The 21,281-nt window shown below is 39.3% G+C and overlaps 1 protein-coding gene across 2 annotated transcripts in view; it reads left to right on the forward strand.

Annotated features, from left to right (window-relative positions):
* Positions 1 to 20,129, forward strand: part of asic4a (acid-sensing (proton-gated) ion channel family member 4a) — a 95,668-nt gene extending 75,539 nt beyond the window's left edge. Inside the window, exons 2-10 of one of the 2 annotated variants that reach the window (XM_078261577.1) lie at positions 2,662 to 2,806; positions 3,184 to 3,311; positions 3,435 to 3,588; positions 7,081 to 7,134; positions 9,646 to 9,799; positions 14,030 to 14,121; positions 14,306 to 14,385; positions 14,975 to 15,085; positions 17,366 to 20,129. In XM_078261577.1, coding sequence (XP_078117703.1) covers positions 2,662 to 2,806; positions 3,184 to 3,311; positions 3,435 to 3,588; positions 7,081 to 7,134; positions 9,646 to 9,799; positions 14,030 to 14,121; positions 14,306 to 14,385; positions 14,975 to 15,085; positions 17,366 to 17,503 — 1,056 coding nt within the window. In that variant the 3' untranslated portion in view covers positions 17,504 to 20,129. Of the gene's footprint in view, positions 1 to 2,661; positions 2,807 to 3,183; positions 3,312 to 3,434; positions 3,589 to 7,080; positions 7,135 to 9,645; positions 9,800 to 14,029; positions 14,122 to 14,305; positions 14,386 to 14,974; positions 15,086 to 17,362 lie in introns of both variants that reach the window. The other variant, XM_078261576.1, reaches the window with a different exon arrangement.
* The last annotated feature ends 1,152 nt before the right edge of the window (positions 20,130 to 21,281 follow it).

Raw genomic sequence — 21,281 nt, forward strand, 5'->3', positions numbered from 1 at the left:
TCATTTGTGAACGCACTGGCGTCCTCCAGAGCCCAAAGTTTTGGAGCGGAACCCAGGCACTTGGTCGGGGTGTTTTGAGCATTTCTAAAGTGAAATCCTCCTTTGCCTCTGATGCCTGCTCCATCAGATAAAGTCTGCCAGCCGAGGCTTAAGTGTGTCAATGAACGGGAGGGAGGATCAATGATAAGTGCAGCTTACCTCCTCAACTGCTCCACACCAGCCAAATAGAGATTAAACCATTTCAACCTAATAGCACATGTCAGTCAAAATTCACACTTGAATACTCCTTCCCGGTCCTGGACCCCATTTTGCCACCTCCCATTTTCTAATCACACTGGCTAGAAAGTTGCTGCCATTTACTAAGGAATGCAGATTGGTCATCAGAACTAACACATTTTCACCATGGAGACCCCTTTGTACCACATATGAGCCCGAACGGAGATCTGTGATTCTACCAGCCATTTCTCTGAATTCTTAACTAAGACTCACTTTGAAGGTTACCATTCGTAATCCATTCGAAAGCACACTCAATACAAACATGTATGCACACACACACACACACACACATACACAGATCAAAAGCCTGAGTCTATTATTGCGTAAAATACAGCTCTCCTTCTAAAGACCACGTTTTTGTAAATGGTACTCATTTCTTGCTCTAATCACTGTTGTGGATATTGCTAAATTGCCACTGTTACAGGGAATTACTGGACTGAACCACACAACCGTGGCTTTGATTTGTTGTTCAACCTTCTCAGATGTGAATACACCCAGTGGTCTGTAAATGAGAGTGTCTGTTGTTCCACCAGCATCCCTTATTTAGACATCACAGCACTCATTAGGTGGATCAAGCTGATATCAAAGTCAAAACACAGATGACGATGTTTTGGAGAATGCTGGGACTGTCACAGTGTCTCTATAATGATACGTCTGCCGTCTATTCAGCTCGATTATTATTTCACTGCCATTTCTCCAGCAACTTGGCGGTTGACCTCTCCTGCAATGTGATTTTTCTCGCTTTATACTTTCACCACTGTCCTCTTTTATTTGATGTTTGGACAAAATTATTCTAAAAATGACTCTTTTTTTTTTTTTGCTCTGTGGAAAGATGTAATAGGATGTAATAGGATGATGACAAGGCTAACTCTGATGCTGTTTGAATCCATCATTTCATTCTCAAAAGCCTTTTATCTTTAAAGCCAGCCAAAACTTCTTCTTTTTTTGCAGTCTTACGTGTTTTAGCATCTAAATAATTATAAATAAATAAAAGTAATCTGATTTGACTAACCTTTTTTTTTACGTACGTATTTGCCAACATCTAGTGGACAGCTCGCCATGCCCCGACTCTCTTAGTTATTGCTGCTAAGCCTGTCAAGCTTTCCATTCTCGCATGGCAGAGGAAACGGTTGCAGATTTACCTCTTAAAATTCTTAGTAATACAAAAGCAGGCTTTTTATTTCTAGCCACCAATCGTCAATGTTATCTGCTGAAATGACAACTGTTGCCAACAGATTGTATCAGCTGCTAGGATAACTAAGCTAACTTGTTTAAAATGAGAATGTTGTAAATGGGTCTTTAAACATGGACTTGATGGGTATATACGTGATATTGTGCTAAAAGACGAAGCTAACATGTCCCAGGCAAAATGTCAACACCCTCACCAGTTGATCCATGTGAAGGACATGTAAATAAAGAAAAAACGTTGTTTTTGTATTGCAGTGTACTTAATATTCATACGATTACGAAAAATGAGAGATGAGGACCCCGATATGATTTTTTTAAAGACTTTCAGAATGGAGACTTACCAACATGTTTAGCAAATGTAACCCTAACTCAGGTATACATTTAGTAAATGTATCCCATCCCTTACACTTTTGCCCTTATTGAAGGGCTAAAAAAATACACACACACACACACACACACACACACCGGCGTTTAGCGAACGAACAAATTATTTGAAATAAGCATTTCTTGTTCTGTTTTTCGCAATATATTACTGATCAAATCTTAATCAGGATCAAATATATTAATAACTTAGATTTGTTGTTTGTTGTGTGTAGTTTAAGTCTGTTTCATTAAAATACCTGTCAATCATTTTAGGAGTGATGGCATATTACCATCCTTTAATTTGTATTTTGTTGGTGGATCTACAGTACCTTTTTGTTTCCATGTAGATCACAGATTGTCCCTTTAAATCTCACAGGAGATACCAGATAAATGAACTGTTGCAGTTTAGATGAAAAACACAAACAAAGAGATGATGTGTTCCCCACAGAGACAGCTCCTCTGATAGGTGGTGACGTGATGCCTCTCTTATTGTCTTTTGTTTTCTTTTGAAGGAAGATTAAAAAATCTCTCATGCCATTTGATATTTCAGAGGGATGGTAGTACTACTGAGCAGCATTGTGCAGGGTTTGTGTGGTGGGTGTTGGGAATTCATTCAAATACAGCTTAACAAAGTCCATGAGGGACTGAGCCAGCAGACTGCATCCAAAGGTTTGTAGATATAATTCAGTAACTTGCCCAAGCAGACACTCAGCTTGTTTATTTATTTTTTTCTTCCATATCTCTGCCTTCATTGCAATGCACCATGAGTATGATCTTGTCACAGCCAGTGTGTGGACTTTGTCATGTTCATGATAGGAATCTATTCTCTTCCAGGTTTACACCAGATATGGGAAATGCTACACTTTTAATGGCAACAAGACGACATCCAGGAAAAGCAAACAGGGCGGAATGGGAAATGGACTGGAGATCATGTTGGATATCCAGCAGGATGAGTATCTGCCCATCTGGAGAGAGACAAGTAAGCCTCAACACTATTTGTCCAATGCAATCCCATCATATGTTACAGCATGAGATACCTCTGCTGGGCTTTAAAATAACCTGCACCCATTTCTCTGGGTCACATACTGTAAATAATGCATTTTGTAATTGCATTCCTGCAACTGGGAAAATGTGATTTGTAAGAGGAAATTCCTGAACACAATACACTATCTCAGATTAGTGTTCCCATTGTAGTTGTCACATAATATTAATCTCTACTGGCGTGTTTTTCAAACATGACTGAAATATCGTTTGCAGTTAGAGTCAAACTGAGTCCAAGCTGTCAGATGAGGCAGCCATCTGAAATTACCTTGTACTTATCCTTTGTAATGCTTTGTTCTCTGTTTCATTCTGAAGATGAGACGTCCCTGGAGGCCGGCATCCGAGTTCAGATCCACAGTCAGGACGAGCCTCCCTACATCCACCAGCTGGGCTTCGGCGTCTCTCCGGGCTTCCAGACCTTTGTTTCATGTCAGGAGCAGAGGGTAGGTCTTCTTCATCATAGCTCACTGTCCCTGTTTCCCTTCCCCCACCAGATTACTCTTGTTCATGCAACCATTCGCCCCTGGTGGTTCACACTGGGGTCTAATAAATCTCTGTGTGCTTAGCTGACCTACCTGCCCCAGCCCTGGGGGAACTGCCGCTCCACCAGCAAAGAGAAATTCCCGGGGTACGACACATACAGCATCAGTGCCTGTCGCTTGCTCTGCGAGACCAACGAGGTCATGCGAGTGTGCAGCTGCAGGATGGTGCACATGCCAGGTAAGCTCACCCCCTACCTCACATTTAAACAGAATAATAAGCAGGCAGCAGAATAATTTGTGCACATAATTTACAAATACATATTAGTAAACCATGCTGTCAGATTAACGACAACTTATTGTTACAGCAGGACCTCAGAATGTAAAAACTGATAACTGAACTATGTATTGTAACTTAGAAACACACCAACACAAATCTTTTTCATTTTATGTGGTAACTTCAAAGTCATGACATAGCATATATAAGGTAACACAACTCACAATAGGAACATCAAAAGTATAAAATATTCCAACAGAGTTAGTATTTTCAAGTATTTATTTAAAATGTTTTGGTCTAGCGTGATTGAAAAAACAGCCAGCCCAGTATTTGTATCATTTAGATGACCCATTGTGCAAAACAAGTCATTTTCTTTCCCACTTGAATAATTCCAACACAGATATAATTCTGGCTGCCACATGTCTGACCTTGATGCTTGATATCTGGAGTGGAATGCTCTTCAGCAGTGCTGGCAGCTCTCTAGACAGTGACTCTTCAGACTACATTAAATTCTCAATGACTTTTGGATCCATTTGTTCATACATCTCAGCTGTTTGGGGCTTGTTCTGTTGGGCTCCTGTGGGACTCATGACTTATTTTGATTAATTATTTTGTATCACCTGGTTTTATTACCTGGTTGTTCCCATGTTTAGTTTCCGCTGGTAGATGGTTTGCAAACAGCTCTTAGGACTCCTTCATAGAGGATTCATTTAGCATTGACTTACACAAGGAGAGATTGCCTCGAACACACAATCAATTTAAAATCTCTTTTGATTACAAAAATGTTTTATGATTCATATGGAGTGTTTTCTTATTTTTGTAATCCTTTTAAGGACATATTTAAGATGAAGAAAAAATGAGGTACTGTATGGATATGAATATATGATGATATGAGCAGAGCAGAATGATAATCAAACTGACACAAATACAGCACCTACTGTAGAAGACACAACACACAGTTGTGTGCGTGAGGTAGATACTTGTCACTGTAGTTTGTACTACAATTGACACAGTTTCTCTGTTCAGATCGGGGATATGTTGCAAAAGTGAGTCCAACAAACACAAAATAAGTTGTTTAGACTTGCTACTCAGTGTGTGTGTCATCATGGCCAGGGTGCATCAAGTCAAAGAGCTGAGTCACTGAACGCAGACTTTTTTTGACAAACAAGGAAATCTGTTGATGTAAATAAACAACACAGTACGAGACATTTAAGGTAGGAAAAAAGTTGTAATAATAGTTTAACCAGAACTGATGCATTATTGAGTTTTGACAAACTCTTCACCAGGCTAAAGAAGATGAACACTGTGGTTCTCAGGTTATGCATTTGCATATCAGTCACACATTTTATTGGCAGGCTGTAATGGCCGCACCACAGTGGTGATCTGATCTGTAGAGAGAAATCACAGCTAATCATTTAATCTCGACAGGCTGTGACACAGACACATTTTTAATCAGTTGGGTGCGCTGCAGGGGACAGTACCTACCTCGCTACAAGATCGTGATTGTGTTGCAATACGCTGTGAGCAATGAACTCATGAATTTGGGAAAACTATGGAAACGTCTTTCTTTAGCTTATAGCTTTAACTTAACGTGTTTTAGTCTCACACAACTGCAAACCCATCTTTTGAGCATGGTATCAGATCCAAACCTATAAAAAAAAAAAACTCAATCTCACCAATCAATCACAAGAATGAAAAATGACTATCAAGTGGGAAACTTTTGAATTAATAGATAGCGAGGGCTGTTCACAGAGTAGCAGAACCATTTTGCTTTCTGTAATGATGTATTACATCAGATATAATATTTATTTTATCAGATGTAATAAATGTGGAAGCTTTTCCAGGTCATTTGCCCAGTCCGGCTTTAGAAGAGGGCTCCTCTCAGCAATCAGGAAGCTCGCATTAGTTCACTGCACTTATCAGTAGTGAATAATATTTATTGTTGCATATTAAGTTTGCTGAAATTCCTTCATAAGGGTGCAGAGTGTGATTGGTTCAAAAGCTCGCCAAGGGAGCGTAAAGCCAACTTGTGAATTGAAAATCTTTTTACAGCCTTGGTTCAATGATACGGCACTGTGCTGTAGCAGCACAGTGCCGTATCATTGAAACGCAGGATCACAGTGCCTTACACAATTTACAGTATCAATTCTTTTCTCCAGCAGTCCTCTAGCCACAGCAGCAGTTCACAGTTTGTGGCTCAGATTTGTATTCACTTTAATAGTTTGCTTTTAAGAGAACAGCACAAATGTTTATAATCCATTTCTTTCTCTTACTCACTTACATAATCCAGCAAAAGTCTACTTAACATGCCAGAAAATTGTCTTGAGCGTGTTTCCACATAATCCCACATTTGTTTACAGTCTGTTGCTTCTAGTTTTTTTTCAGTCTTTTGTACTAGTTCAATTGTCTTTTTATGTTGTTTGTGTGCTTATGTTTATCTTAAGACACTGAATTATGTTGTTGTTAATGTTGTTTTCATGGCATTCTTGCTGTTGCCTCCACTGAGTAGATCTTGTTTTTGGTGACATATTTATGCATCTGTTTGTTAGCAGGATATCACAAAAACAACTTTACAGATTCTTAAAATGTGTCCAAACAAGTGATTAGTTTTTGAGGTGGCTATTTATATAAAGCATTTTATATATTTTTTCTCATGACTCCTGAACTGTGAGGCTTAGAAGCAAATCTGTGTTTTTCTTTTGGGATTAATATTTCAGTATTTCATCCTATTTCTATATTTGGATCACCATCAAATAAAGGCTTTTAAAGTTCTTCTTGTTCTTAGGGTGTGAACAGCATACAGAGACACTGCACAGCTTTTGTCTCTGCACACCAAATGTCTGAAGAAATAAAATACACAAGATGATTTAAAAAAAAAAAAAATCTTTATTAATAATGTTTAATGATGGTTTATTTTGTTTCAAATCTTTGCAGGTTATCTCCACGACAGAATAAGTCTAACTGTTCAGAACGAGGTAAAAGTGTGAATAGACTCACTACTTAGATCATTAGACATTATTTCACTGTGTATCAATTAACATTTCTTAGTGATTGGAAAGGAGACTTCCACAAAACATTAACCCTGTCAACATTTTACAGACAGACAAACACACCTCTGTCAATTAATTATGCTGCTGATGAAAACCTTTCATCAGTGTCCTGGGCAATATGTTTGTCTGTAAAGAAATGACTCATTGATTGGTTTTTAAAGACTTTCTGAATATGCGTTATGGGTGAAGTCAGCATGCTCCATTTCTCAGCGCAATCAAGGACAGACGTCAAAGAAGGCCCATGGTCTGTGAATGTAAGTCATCCTCTGTGTGTCTGCCCTCATTTGAAGATGACTAATAAACTGTGGAGTGTTGTTCAAAGCCACGGTTCCTCATTGCAGCAGACACGGGTCACTGATCATTTTGTTTCTGATTGATCAGACTCATTTTCTGTTCTCCTCTCCAGGAACTGCGGATATCTGCCCTCCCAGTAAAATCAACTGTGTTGACAAAGCACTCGGTAAGAAACAATCTTCCTTCATTTCTTTTCTCATTACAATAGATTCACCCAAAGGGACATGGAAACACACTCAGTAAATATGATAAGGATGTTTTTTTTTTCTGCAATACAAATACCTGGAGGTAGACTTGATATTTTGAAATTACTTTTCCTCATTGTGATTTAGTCACTTTATAGCTTGATGGCTGTGCTGCCTCCATTGTTGAACTTTTAATATTAAACCAACTCTCCATTCCTGCATATCTGCCCCCCCCCGCGATCTGACTCAGACCTCACTCTCCTCCAGCTGAACAAAGGCGCCTTGGTTTCAAAGGCATCACGGTTGCAGAAAAAAAGATCTTTTTCATGGTTATGGCAGACATATAAGTACAATTATCAATTCTCAGCCAAATAAGCCAGAGATTTAATTATGTCTCTCTTTGCTGAATTCAAACCCTATTTAAAATATGGTTGAATGAAATCTCAGATATATCTTACAAGAGTGTTCCATATTCACGTGGGTCATATTCCTGAATCAAATAGAGTGAATACATTAGCCCATCATGAAAGTTAATAAATTAGAATATCATTTATATATTTATATTGTAAAGTTGTTTTTGTTCCCATATCAGACAAAGAATATATGCGTCGTGCTCCTGCATACACATGGCCTTATTGTTAGACTTAATACATAAATCATCAATTCAAAATTAATGCTTTCAGTGCTCCCTCTGTGTTTTTGTCTGGACTCAATGCATTTCAAATTTAAAAAGAGAGATTGGGGAAAGCTATTTACTCTCCTGTTTACATAGTGTTGTTTAAGAGTTAGGGTTGTGAATATGTATTTGTTAACGTGCGAGCAATTAATGCCTGTAAGTTAACTGAGTGTGAGTCTAGATGTGTTTTTTTGAGCCCTTACTCTGAACAAATGGCATAACTGATATACTGTAAACACTATTGCCACAGTTGTTAATAATAATGTTATATAGTTATATAATGTTAGAATAACAAATCTTGTTAATATATCAAGAACGATATCAGTCTGTTGGTCTCTTTTCTTATATGGCAGAGACCAATGCTGGAGAAGACATTTGATCCGCTAAATGATTTTGCAAACTGTTCAATTATTCATTCAAAAGCTCTAATGGATTTGTTCCTCAACCCATCTAACTGAGATAAACACTTACTACTATTTATTAATTTTTTTTAAAGATTATTTTTTGGGGCATTTTCGGCCTTTATTTTGATAGGACAGCTGAAGACATGAAAGGGGGAGAGAGAGGGGGAATGACATGCACCAAAGGGCTGCAGGTCGGAGTCAAACCCGGGCCCGCTGCGTCGAGGAGTAAACCTCTATATATGGGCGCCGAGCTATCCGGGCACACACACCCATACATACTTTTTTCCCCACTATAAGCACACAATTGCACTTGTTTGTACTTAAACACCATGGCCACATACTGAAGCAAACAGGGAATTTCTGTTTAAATTGTCATTGTCGGGTAACGTAACATGTGCCATAAGCACTGTTGCTATGGTTACCTGCAGTCTAATCAATGTGCATAGATGGTGGTTGAACTGGAACTGTAATTGAAGTGTCCTGATATGTTGTACAGTCTTAATAGATGTCTGCCAACCAATCAGAAAAACATAATTTTTGTGGTCATAGAATAACAGGTTAACAATGGATCAAATTAAGATTTGCATTGTGAAAGAGGTTGCTCATAGTTACAAACCCACAGATAATTATCAGACTCTGCAGTTCCCCTCACCGCTACGGAGCATTTTAGCATCTTTTAGCTAATTGTTTTGGTCTTAGGCTGCATTCACACATTAGTGCAGAGTTGTGCGGTGATGTGGGAGTGTCACCTAAATGGCCATTTGTGTCTCCACACACAGTCAACTGCACACACTGACAAAGTTAGCGACTAGCTGGTGAACAGGAAGGTCGGTGGTTCGATCCCTGGCTCTGCAGTCCCATGTCAAAGTGTCCTAAACCCCGAATTGCTCCCAATGCTGCACCATCGGTGTGTGAATGTTTATCTGATGAGCAGGTGACACCTTGTATAGCAGCCTTGGCCACTAGTGAATAGTGCCTGTACTGTAAAAGCGCTTTGAGTAGTCGTTAAGACTAGAAAAGCGCTACATATATGCCATTCATTTGCATATTGTAGCATTTAGCAGCTAAAAAGCCAGACAACAAAAACAGAGCTAAAGGAAGAGTGAATATTGGACTGAAATTTGCCAGGTGTTCAGAAACACAACTCCACATGAATGTTAACGCTACTAAGGAAACCATAACATATTTATAAGGTGATAATATGTAAATGTTGGGTTTACAGTGTGTCCTGCTGTTAAAAAAACACAACTCTTGTAGTACACACTCCCCATCCTTCATTCCTTTTCCTTTGTTGCAGATTGTTTTTGCCTCTAGATTCTGTGTAGTATCTCATATGTTTCTCTGGTAGAGTGATTGCCAACACATCATCGTTGAAATTGACCCAGTCTACCACTGTTTCCATTGTGTTGCAGCACAGCTACAGAAGAACAGTGGGGATACCTGTCCATGCGAGACGCCCTGTAATCTCACCCGCTACGGTAAAGAGCTCTCCATGGTCAAAATCCCCAGCAAGGGCTCTGCTCGCTATCTCTCCAGGAAATATGACAAGTCAGAGGACTACATCAGGTACGACAGGAACCTTCAACAAGATTAAACTCAAGTATGGGCAGTAATGTGATGCTCAATAAAAAGGACCATCAATGATGACCTCCAGTCTGTTATAACAAACACAAAACCATAAATATAAAACAAAATCAATTATATTTTCACACAAGCATCAATTTATATTTTGTCTTTAGGTGAATAGTTGATCTTCTTGGAAATTAGAAAGTCTGGTGATAGCAAGTTAATTGGCACCATGAGGTCATTACAAGTACATATATGGAAATTAAATGTATTTATTATACTGTATACGATTCTGATGTTGCACTTGTCCTGGGGTTCATCCTGGTCTGTCGGTCTGTCTGAAGCTCCGTCAAACAAAAATAAAAATAAATAATTGGCAACCAAAAGTCAGATTGCCATGAAATGTAATGCTGGAGATAGTCTGTTAAATTCAATTCAATTCAATTCAATTTTATTTATAGTATCAAATCATAACAGGAATTATCTCAGGACACTTTACAGATAGAGTAGGTCTAGACCACACTCTATAATTTACAAGGACCCAACAATTCCAGTGATTCCCCCTAGAGCATGTATGAATGCGTAAGTGTGACAGTGGCGAGGAAAAACTCCCTTTTAGGAAGAAACCTCGGACAGACCCAGGCTCTTGACGGTGCTGGTTGGGGGTATGATGAACAATGGCAATAATAGTCACAATAAAGATAATGACTAGAAGTAATAGTTGTAATAGTTCATGGTGTCGTAGAGCACAGCAGGGCGTAACAGGGCGTAACAGGGCGTGGCAGGGCGTTGGCCGGACATAGCAAGTCAAAGCCGGGCATTGCAGAGTGTAGCAGGGTGTAATAGGGCACAGCAGGGCATAGGGCAGGACCACGGCGACAGCTGCCACCATGATGTAGGTGCCATCATGATCCAAGATGATGATACTGGGCGGAAAAAGAACATAAGGACTCCAGGAAATAAGCTCCCCGGAGCTATGTTAGTAACAAGTATTTCCTGGACATGAATACACACAGATGGAAAGAGAGAGGAGAGAGATGATCAGTGTGTCCAAGGAGGTACCCCGGTAGTCTCGAACTATAACCGCATAACTAAGAGCTGCAGAGAAGGGGAGATAGGGAGTCTGTGTTCCGTGATTGTGGCCTCATACCTTCCCCTGCCGGTCTAGGCTAACGCTGCGACTCATTACTCCCTAAGTATACGTAAGCTTTCTATGGGGAGAAGCAGAGATAGGGTGGGGGTGCGCCATGACTGTGGCTACACACCCACCCCCGCCGGTCTAGGCGAACGCTGCAACTCCTCATACCCTAAATATATTAAGCTTTCTATGAATAGAAGCAGAGATAGGGAGGAGGTGCGTCATGACTGTGGCTACACACCTTCCCCCTGCCAGTCTAGGCAAACGCTGCAACTCCTCACTCCCTAACTATAAGCTTTATCGAAGAGGAGAGTTTTAAGTTTACTCTTAAATGTGGTAACGGTGTCTGCCTCCCGAACCCAGACGGGAGCTGGTTCAACAGGAGAGGAGCCTGATAGCTAAATGCTCTGGCTCCCATTCTACTTTTAGAGACTCTAGGAACCACAAGTAACTCTGCATTCTGGGAGCGCAGTGCTCTAGTGGGACAATAAGGTACTAAGAGCTCTTCAAGATATGATGGTGCTTGACCATTTAGAGCTTTGTAGGTCAGGAGAAGGATTTTAAATTCAAACCTGGATTTTACAGGAAGCCAATGCAGAGAAGCTAATACAGGAGAAATATGATCTCTTTTCTTAGTTCTTGTCAGAATACGCGCTGCAGCATTCTGGATCAGCTGGAGAGTCCTAAGAGTTTTATTTGGGCATCCTGATAATAGGGAATTACAATAGTCCAGCCTGGAAGTAACAAATGCATGGACTAGTTTTTCAGCATCGTTTTGAGACAGGATGTTCCTAATTTTGGCAATGTTACGAAGATGAAAAAAGGCTGTTCTAGAGGTTTGTTTTAAGTGGGCGTTAAAGGATATATCCTGATCAAAAATAACTCCTAGATTTCTGACAGTAGTGCTGGAGGCCATGGCAATGCCATCCAGAGTAATTATATCTTGGGATAATAATGTTCGGAGGTGTTTAGGGCCCAGCACAATAACTTGAGTTTAACATCAGGAAATTGTAGGTCATCATAAATGGATAGAGTCCAGAGGATTATTTTATATGATTTTGACAAACACTTTTGAATTAAATGTGTGTTGGTCCCCACAGAGTAATTATAATGTGTCCTGCCTTTTCCTCCAGCACCACTTAAAATGTAAAACTTCTACTCGATAAAATATCAAATGAGCAGATTGTTGTGAAATTCAGTAAACAATAATAATGATCCTCAGAGGATAAAACTTTTCAATTTTGTACACTTTTGGAGATAAGATATCTCATGTGTAGCTAATATTTTGGGATTAAATCTGACTTTAAAGTCCCCATGGTTTTTCCTGTGGTGCCACCCTCAGTAGGAAAACACTTCTAAAGCCCACGGAATAGCAAAATCGTCATAAGACTGAGCACTTCAATTTCAAATACTAGTTTAATAAAATAATCGTAAAACTATATATTTATGTTATCCTTATTATGCAATGATTTATCCTTGTATAAGTAACTGCTAGGGGTGCACGATCAAATATCAGTCCCGATATTGACACAATAGCTGGATCGGGGATCGGAAAAATTAACAGATCCACGGGCCGATCCAGTTTTGTTTGTCTTTTTTGTTGTTGTCTTAGTTAGGAAAGTAATGTTTAGTTAGGAAAGTCTGGTGCCTTTAGTCTCTTCCACATGGTGGAAGGAAGATATAAGGTGGAAGGTATACAGTGTATTATTAATTCAACAACGGTATTGGATCGGTATCGGGTATCGACAGATACACAAAGCCCAGGCATCGGTATCGTTATTCGGACTGAAAAAGTCGGATCGGTGCATCCCTAGTAACTGCAATATAGCTTGGGTGTACACACCAAACAAATCTGATGATTTATTAATTACAAAAGACATCTGTTTTTGGGTAAGTTACAGGTGCCACACAGATTCTGCTATTCTTAATGTTTTCCAAATCAACAAACTGCAGATTGTTCAGTTCATACATTGTTATTTCAAAAACACTCGGTCTTCATTTCCAAGAACTTCAAATGCCAGGTCCAATCTGAAATTCAATCCTTTCTGATTGATTTTGTAAATGTTTCCCCAGAACTTTTTAAAAGTGTGCTTAGAAATTCCTCATTTATTTTGAAAATACATCCATAACAATGTTGTTAAATCAGGTTTGCACAGATGATTGTTGTCTGTAGTTATTTTGCAGTTATAGGGTCCCATACGGACCAAAGGTGGTGGTGGACTGGTAGCTGGAGAGGTGCCAGTTCACCTCCTGGGCACTGCCAAGGTGCTCTTGAGCAAGGCACCAAACTCCCAACTGCTCGGGGCGCCTTTCCATGGGCAGCCCCCTCACTCTGACATCTCTCCATTAGTGCATGTATAGGTACTGAGCATGTGTGTGTAATTCAGGCCTGTGTGTAATGTGTGTAATAACAACACATTAAAACATAATTATGTAATTTCCCCTTGTGGGATTAATAAAGTATAAATTATTAAAAGCTCCAAATTAAAGCTAGTAAGTGGACCTTGTGTTAAGATAAATTTGTTAAACACCATCATGTTGTTTGTTGCATCCAGCACATTAATGCTGTGAGGCATAATGAACATTGTAACTTCTAGTGACCACTGGCAGGCCTATAACTTTTAATCCTGTTCTTCTATTTTTTTTTATGGAACATTTACTAATTTTCAGATTTTAATTAACTCAATGCATTTACAATGTGCTCATACTGTAATTCCTCTCAGCGCTTAATAGGCAGGGATGTAGTAGAAGGTAAACATGCCTAAACCAAAGAGCGCTTGATGCCTCACAACACTTAATATTACCAGACTTTCTAAATCCAGAGAGATCAGAGACGTAGCAGTGACAAAGGATGCTGTCAGTGCTCGTTCTGCTCATCTCAGTTAAACCCTGAAACACCTCATTATCTCACAATCGCTGGTTAGATCTTTGTAAAGCGCTGGAGGCCTGACAGTCCCATCATGACAATTTACAGTGAACATAAAAATGACTCGGAATGATATTTTTTCAAATGTTAGATGTGTAGTGAATTATAAAACAGAACAAGTATATTTCACCGTGTTTGACATCCACACTCCACTTGTTTGTTCCAGAGACAACTTTCTGGTCTTAGATATCTTCTTTGAAGCTCTGAACTATGAAACAATTGAGCAAAAGAAAGCCTACGATGTCGCAGGTTTATTAGGTAAGATTTCTGTCACTTTTTTCTCTCTTTTCTTTTCTTTTCTTAATATTTAAATAGACTTGCAGAGTCAAAGGTGTTGTTATGGGAGCTGCACTTACTTTTCATTGTTATTACGTAATAGTAAAGAGGAACTGCTTTGGCATTACGTCCATTGTGCTTCTCATTAAGTGGTCCTTCTTTTCAGGTGACATTGGTGGACAGATGGGCTTATTCATTGGAGCCAGCATCCTCACAATCTTAGAAATACTGGATTATATCTATGAGGTACAATGCCTGTGCAAGCATACACACATCAGCCAATCGCAATGTGAGATCAGAAGTAGCTGTGATATAATCAGCAATAATTACCGGCTATTGTCCTCAGCAAGAAATCAGTTTCAACCGACTATTGTAACTATTTAGAAAACACATTAGTGCCTTCATTGTTTATTTGAATTTTTCGGAATGTTTTTTTTGTGATATGTGTATTAGTACATATCAGTGTTCTTTCTAAGACATAATTATCAGAAAATCTCAAGACTGGCAGTGTAAATCTTATCGCTTATTATGCATGTGAGGAGTTTTTTTTGGTATCCAGGCTGGAGAAACTATATAATATCTGCTCAGGTCTGGGCTGAAGACATGCTACTAGCGCTGATCATGAAATGAACTTGTGTCTCAGCTGTATCCCCTTTAAGCTTTCTAGCCAGCAACCTGCTGACTGCCAAACATGTATGAATAAAGCAAAATCAGAGGGAGGGACTGTAATGCAGACATCACAGTGACTGAACTCTTCACTCTACTGCGTCTCTTGTCTCCCTTGCTCACCTCTGCTCTTTCACCCTCCCTGCTGCTGTGCTATGGGTAAAACCAGGTGATCAAGCACCGACTAAAACGTCTGCTGAGGCCGCAGAAAGAGGAGAAGAAGAACAAGCAGCAGACCAGCACTGTTGCAACAGTGGGTCTTGAGGAATTGAAAGCAAAGGTACAGCACATACTGTACTCTAACAAATAGCTGTTTTCGTTAATTCAGGAAGAAGCAAATTCATATTTTTCCACTTCTAAAATAATGAAGAATGTATTGTTCCCAGTTAGTCTTAACCACTGTGCAAAGCACATCCTCCCCTGGAGCTTGGATTTGTTATTGCACAACTTAATTCTGCTTATATCTGACAATAGATTTCTTGTCTCACATTTAACCATAACTGTGTCTCAATTCCACACAACACACTAAAACTATAACAGGGTTTTCACTTTTAAACAAGTCTGCCAATAAAACTGAACAGACAATTTGTTCTGTTGCCATTCAATATTTGCAGCTTTGATTAGGTTTGGCTGGCTTACATCACATTTTAAATAGTATAAGAATCGATTAACAATTCACAGAAAATCCATTCAAGCTAACAGGGAATTCAGCTCTTTGTTAACCTAAAATATATATATATATACAGAACTTAAAAGTCATTTACACTCAGCTATTATTTATCTAGCTAGCTTCTGGAATCTTTTTCTCTGGGAAACCATGGCCAAAGATGCATCTGTGGCCAAGTGTAAGTGTTATACACATCGTCTTACACAAGCTCCAAGAGTTTAATTTCACTATCTCACTGAATTAACAATCAGCTATAGCTGAGAAAATGATAGTTGTCATTTCAGCATGCAGCGTGTTTGTTGCATTTGAAAACACAGCAGACACTATTACTTCACTGGATTGGTTATGCCAAATTCTTTTATGTAAAATAATGATATTTAAAAGGAATACTTCAACATAATGGGAAATACACTTATTCACTTTCTTTCAAGAGTTAGATGAGAAGATCAACATCTCATTAAGTATACAGTCTATGGTACAGAGCAGGAGTAAGGAAATGGTTACCGTAGCTTAGCATAAAGACTGGAAACAGGAGTAAACAGCTAGCTACAGCTAACGAGTCTAAAGATCTCTAACTGACACATTGTGTCTTTTCTTTTTTGCCATTCATACTTAAACAGAAATGTAAGTAAGACAATTTGTGGTTTTAGGGGAGTAATGTGCTGTAACTATTAGCCAGGTGCAGTCATCACAGAGGTTGTTAAGTGCCATTGTGCCCGTACAGAGATCAATACCAAACTGTACTCACCGACCATATCTGGCTATCTGCGCTATAGCCGGAGACGCTGCACGGTACTGGATTGACTCTCTTTGTCACAAAATAATTACAGCACATTACTCCCCTAAAACCACAAATCTTCATTTTGCATTTTAATTAATGATCTTTAGAGGTGTTGGTCGGTATTTATTTTAACTTTCGACAGAGACAGGCTGGCTTTTTCCCCCTGCTTCCAGTCTTTATGCTAAGCTAGGCTAACTACTTCCTAACTTTCAGCTGCATGCTTAGCACTTAGACATGAAATTAATATCAATCTTCTAATCTCACTCTTGTATGCAAAATGAATAAGTGTATTTCCCAAAGCGTTGAATTTTTCCTTTAAATTACAATGTATAAGTACAGTGATGGTATCTACTAGCCTGGCTCCGCCCTCCTACATACTTTCGCTCAATTTTAATTTTCCTTCAGTACTCCGTCTGGGTTTGCGTTATATTCTTGGATTTTCTCCGGCCAAATATTTGGCGGTCCAATCAGCGAACAGAGGAAGTGGCTGAGAACGATGACGTTGAGGTTGTGCGCTAATTTGAGGTGTAGTTCCGTAATGGCGGCGGAGAAAGATGCGAGCGAAGCCATTCGGTCCGTTGTGGCAACGCTGCCGAATATCCAGAAGTTAAAACCTGAGCAAGAACAATCTTTGCTGAGTTGTGTTGGTGGCCATGATGTTGTGGCTCTCCTCCCCACGGGGTTCAAGAAAAGTTAGATTTTCCAGCTCGCTCCATTAGTGGTGAATGAGTTGGCTAAGGCGAACGCTAGCGATGCTAAGCCGACGTCACGACCTAACGTTAGCGATTGGTTATGGCAGATCCAGAGTGGCTCTGGGCAGATGCAATAGTTTTAAACTTCAACAGAGTACCCGCCTTCAAGGAAGTCAACACTTGTCAATGGAGAGTGGCCAGACTCTCTGTACAAATGAAATGTACGAGAATCTGGTAGGACCAGGCTAGGTATCTACAGCATGATCAAGGTATTTCTGTAGTGTGATGGTTTTGAAATACCCTGTCAAGAGATTATTCTTGATAAATGTAATTTTACTGTACATTGTTATCTATGTTTTGTCACAAATGATGTTACACGTTATCTTTGAAGCATGATCTGGTTTGCTGTGCCTTCAGCAGGAGCCCAATGACATGACACGGAGTCATCCAGAGGGGGCGTACGCCAACACAATCCTCCCCAACCACCACCACCCTCTCCCACACCCTCAGCGTCATCACGCCGGGCACCTAGGGGTATTTGAGGACTTCGCTTGCTAGAGCTAACCACCGCTTCCCATCCTGGTGACACCAAAAGATAAAAGCCGTCTGTGTTCAGATCAATAACAGACCCTTGGCATTTCCGTCGCTCCTTTGCTGTCACCAGTGAAAAGCTACAGCCAAAGTCGAACACCAAACTTGTGCTGCTAACAAAGCACTTGTACGTACGGTATGTAGGCACAAATTGGACACCGCTTATTTTTTTTTTCTCTCTGGATGGGACCCCTCTCAACTTTGTCCAGCTTCATTTGAGAAGTCAGGCACTTTGTTTTCAGGACCAATTTTTGGTACATGATCACTACAAGGGAACAAGTGGAGAACTACATGTCACCTTGATCCAGTTTATACCCTAATGATTTATTTATTCAGCTAGCATCTCTGCTTTTTTTGTCTGTATCTCTCCATGTATCTCTCTTCCAACTATTCCTCTTACTTCAAGGAAAACACTGTACCATATGAAGCCATTGCACATTCTAAATTATGTAATTATTTAAAGAGATACTATTATCTATATATGTTCTATATTGTCTACAAGATGAGAATACTTACAGTAAGCAAATCTTACTCGTGTTACATCCATCCAAAATATGAGGGGAATTATTTAGGCTGAACTGTATGACTGTAAGATCTAGCAGCATCTTTCCACATGATACACTTTGTCTGGTTTGTGGTTAAGGTGTTAGAGAGTAGCAATGTACCTGTACATAAAGTCCAACTTTCAAATGAGAACGTTCTAAAGTTCTGTTTCAATGGCTGTTGTTTATATTCTTTTAATATATAACTTATGTAATATTATTTTAGTTATTTATACAATTTAGAAAATACTTTTTTATGACAATAGCGGTCACGATTGTAGCAATTACTGTACACTTAAAATCTGCAGATATATTAGACTGCCAAACATCAATACAGTGGACTGTATGGATCGTGACTATTATCTCCATTGTTTTCTTTTACATGTTGCTGTGCTGTTACAAAGACACACAAATACTTGATGAGGCTTGGATGATGTTTTCAGTTGTTGGTTGTACTTACATTTTTCTTCTTATTAATTCATTTCTGCCCACCATCCACTCTTCACTTTGGTTAGCATCAAAACCTTAAGCTGACATAAGCAGTAAGAAACAGAATTTTACTTTTGCAGAGTCATTTTCTTCAGCTTGTGGGCCAGTACCACTGTAAAAGTGTAGCAGCTATTTACATTGTCAACCTGGCATCAATGTGTGTGTGTGTGTGTGTGGGTGTTTTTTGTTTGCATGTGAACTTTAACATTTTGCAAGCATGACTGAGCACATTAGGCTGATGCAGCTCGGCTGAGCTGATCCATGAAAAAAAAGGAATGTTTGAAAAGTGGAATAGTTAGCAAGAAAGCAAGGCGTTTTATTGCAGGAGTAAGGTTTTTATCTAATAAATGTCAAGTTAGGACAGCTCAGAGTTTAATCTAAAAATTGCTCTGGAGGCTGAAGTATTCTTACTGGGTAACTTAATCCTCACCTGGCGGGACAAAGACACAATAGTTTTGAAGAGCACAAGTTAGCAAAGTGGAAATGAAAAATAAAAACTCTTGCATTCATTCATTTAAAATCATGTTTGTCATTATCATGGAAAGTCGGCTTGCTAACTTGCCCTTATGCACTGCAGCAACTTAACCACCTCTAACCTCTGCGCTTCTCATCATCTGATCTATTATGAACTTATGCCAAGTTGTTCCTTGCGTAATTTACAATTTGAGACATTTTGGATTTACACTGTTAAAAAGGCAACAGTGGTACCAACTATACTATGTCATATATGAAGACATAATGTTATATAAGTGGGACAGACAACAATGGAAGTAGTGCAGATATTGATTTTCTTGCACATTTATGCTAGCTCCAGGGCACTACTGCTGTTGGTGTTCAAAAATGGGATCCAGCTCTTTGTAGTTTTTCAGCTGTTTGGTTTTTTCTATTCCCTGCACTGTTTGGCCGTGTGTCATTGCCAGATGCGGAGAAATCTTCTTGTCTTCTTGTTTTTAATGGTTCTCTCACCAAGACGTCTTTGATGCCTAACAACTGTTAGGCAAACAATATAGGTTGTCATTGTCAATATAGATGCAGTAGTGTAAAGTACCTGGAATTTGCATTTAGTATCCCCTCTTGCTTGAGAAACTCATCTATGAAGCGAGTGGTGGAAACTAAAGCAGAACCTGACGATGGCTACACGTTAAGTTCCAGCAGTGGAAAACTGCTTTGAATAATCTAAATAACTACAGGCTAGTACTGAATTTCTAAAGAGTTGATATAAAATAGATAAACTAGGTAATCTAGACAATTAGTAGAAAGATTTAACTGGGCCTCATAATTTATTTTCATCTTCTCTTACCCTTTTGCCCTCATCACTGGGCTTCAATATAATGTTATAGTACTTACAGTACAGGCACACTTGCATCATCTTTTGCAAATATTTGTTCAGCTTCGTATTCGTCTTCATTGAAAGAAGCATTCAGGAATGTGCTTTCAGAAATGATGCAATGCCAGAGATGTGGTCTTTTTTTTTATTAACTCTCACCCACAAAATATCACACACTGCTTTAATAGTGCATCATTTCTCATGTTGCCCCATCATCCATTTATATATTTCCCAATGCCAGTGATTCACATTCAGGACTACATGTGCTAAATCACCAGACAATTGTTTTTTTTTGTCTTCATGGAGATATTGATCATGTTTTCCTCATAGCATGCTAGCAACTTATCTGCTATCAGGCAGCAGCTCCGGCTTCAAAACTGTGACATTACATCCTGTTTTATTGGTAATTTTTGTTGGACTAAAAAACTTTTTAAAGTGTAACCCCTAACCTGCACAAAATCAAGCCTGCTTAAAACGCCCTACGTTTTGACAGACCTTTGACAATCCACTCTTTATATAATTCATAACAGAAATGTATGAAATACTTCACATAACAGGATATTATGTTCACGAATGACGACATAATTTTTCTGTTAATTTGATCGGTGCATTCTGTTGCTGCAACATTCATCACTTTAGCTCACAATGAGATTCCACAGGCCTCCATCTGTCACATCTCCTCCTCCTGTCAAGTAATCATGGGCTATACATGGCTGTTTAATATTCATAATCATGTGTCACTTTGACATTTTCAAAAGGTTCCCAATCACAGTCTCTGATGGCATCCTGTACAGGCTATGCATAACAATATTCTCCTCTGTCATCAATAATTGTAGCCATCCTCAGACAAGTCACACAGGGGCTGGTGTGTTGAGATGAATACTGGGCTGCATTATCACTGTAGAGTTGTGTTTGAATGGTAGACCCTGGAGTCGATGTAGAAAGGTTTTCTATTCTCGAGATGCTGTGCAATGTAAAACACAACCCGATTAATTCTGTATACAAAAGCATTTTAAAACAGATTACAAAGGGTTGATTTTACAACATCATGCCGCCTGTGTGAGGTGCCACAGCGGTGGGCAGCAGGTCTGTACTGTAGCAGATGGGACAACTTCCCTGCCTGATAACATGTAGCTCACATTCCTGGGATTCCTCAAGCCTCTACTCTGAGCTCCCTTGTTGCACAGCTCTTTGAGCCGACCTTTTTATAGCTCCATGACATTCAGTCACGTGCTGTATGTGGTTATTACATTATCCGTAAAAATCTATTTAATCCGACCAGCCACCGATGTTAAGTTTTGAAGATCTTCTGTTATGTCCTTTTTTCTTTTCCAGCCGCTTATTTTTTTTAGCTGAAGTCTGAAAGGGTCATCTGAGAAGAGAAAAA

This window comes from Sander vitreus, chromosome 11 (assembly GCF_031162955.1).
Source record: "Sander vitreus isolate 19-12246 chromosome 11, sanVit1, whole genome shotgun sequence".
Lineage (NCBI taxonomy): Eukaryota > Metazoa > Chordata > Actinopteri > Perciformes > Percidae > Sander > Sander vitreus.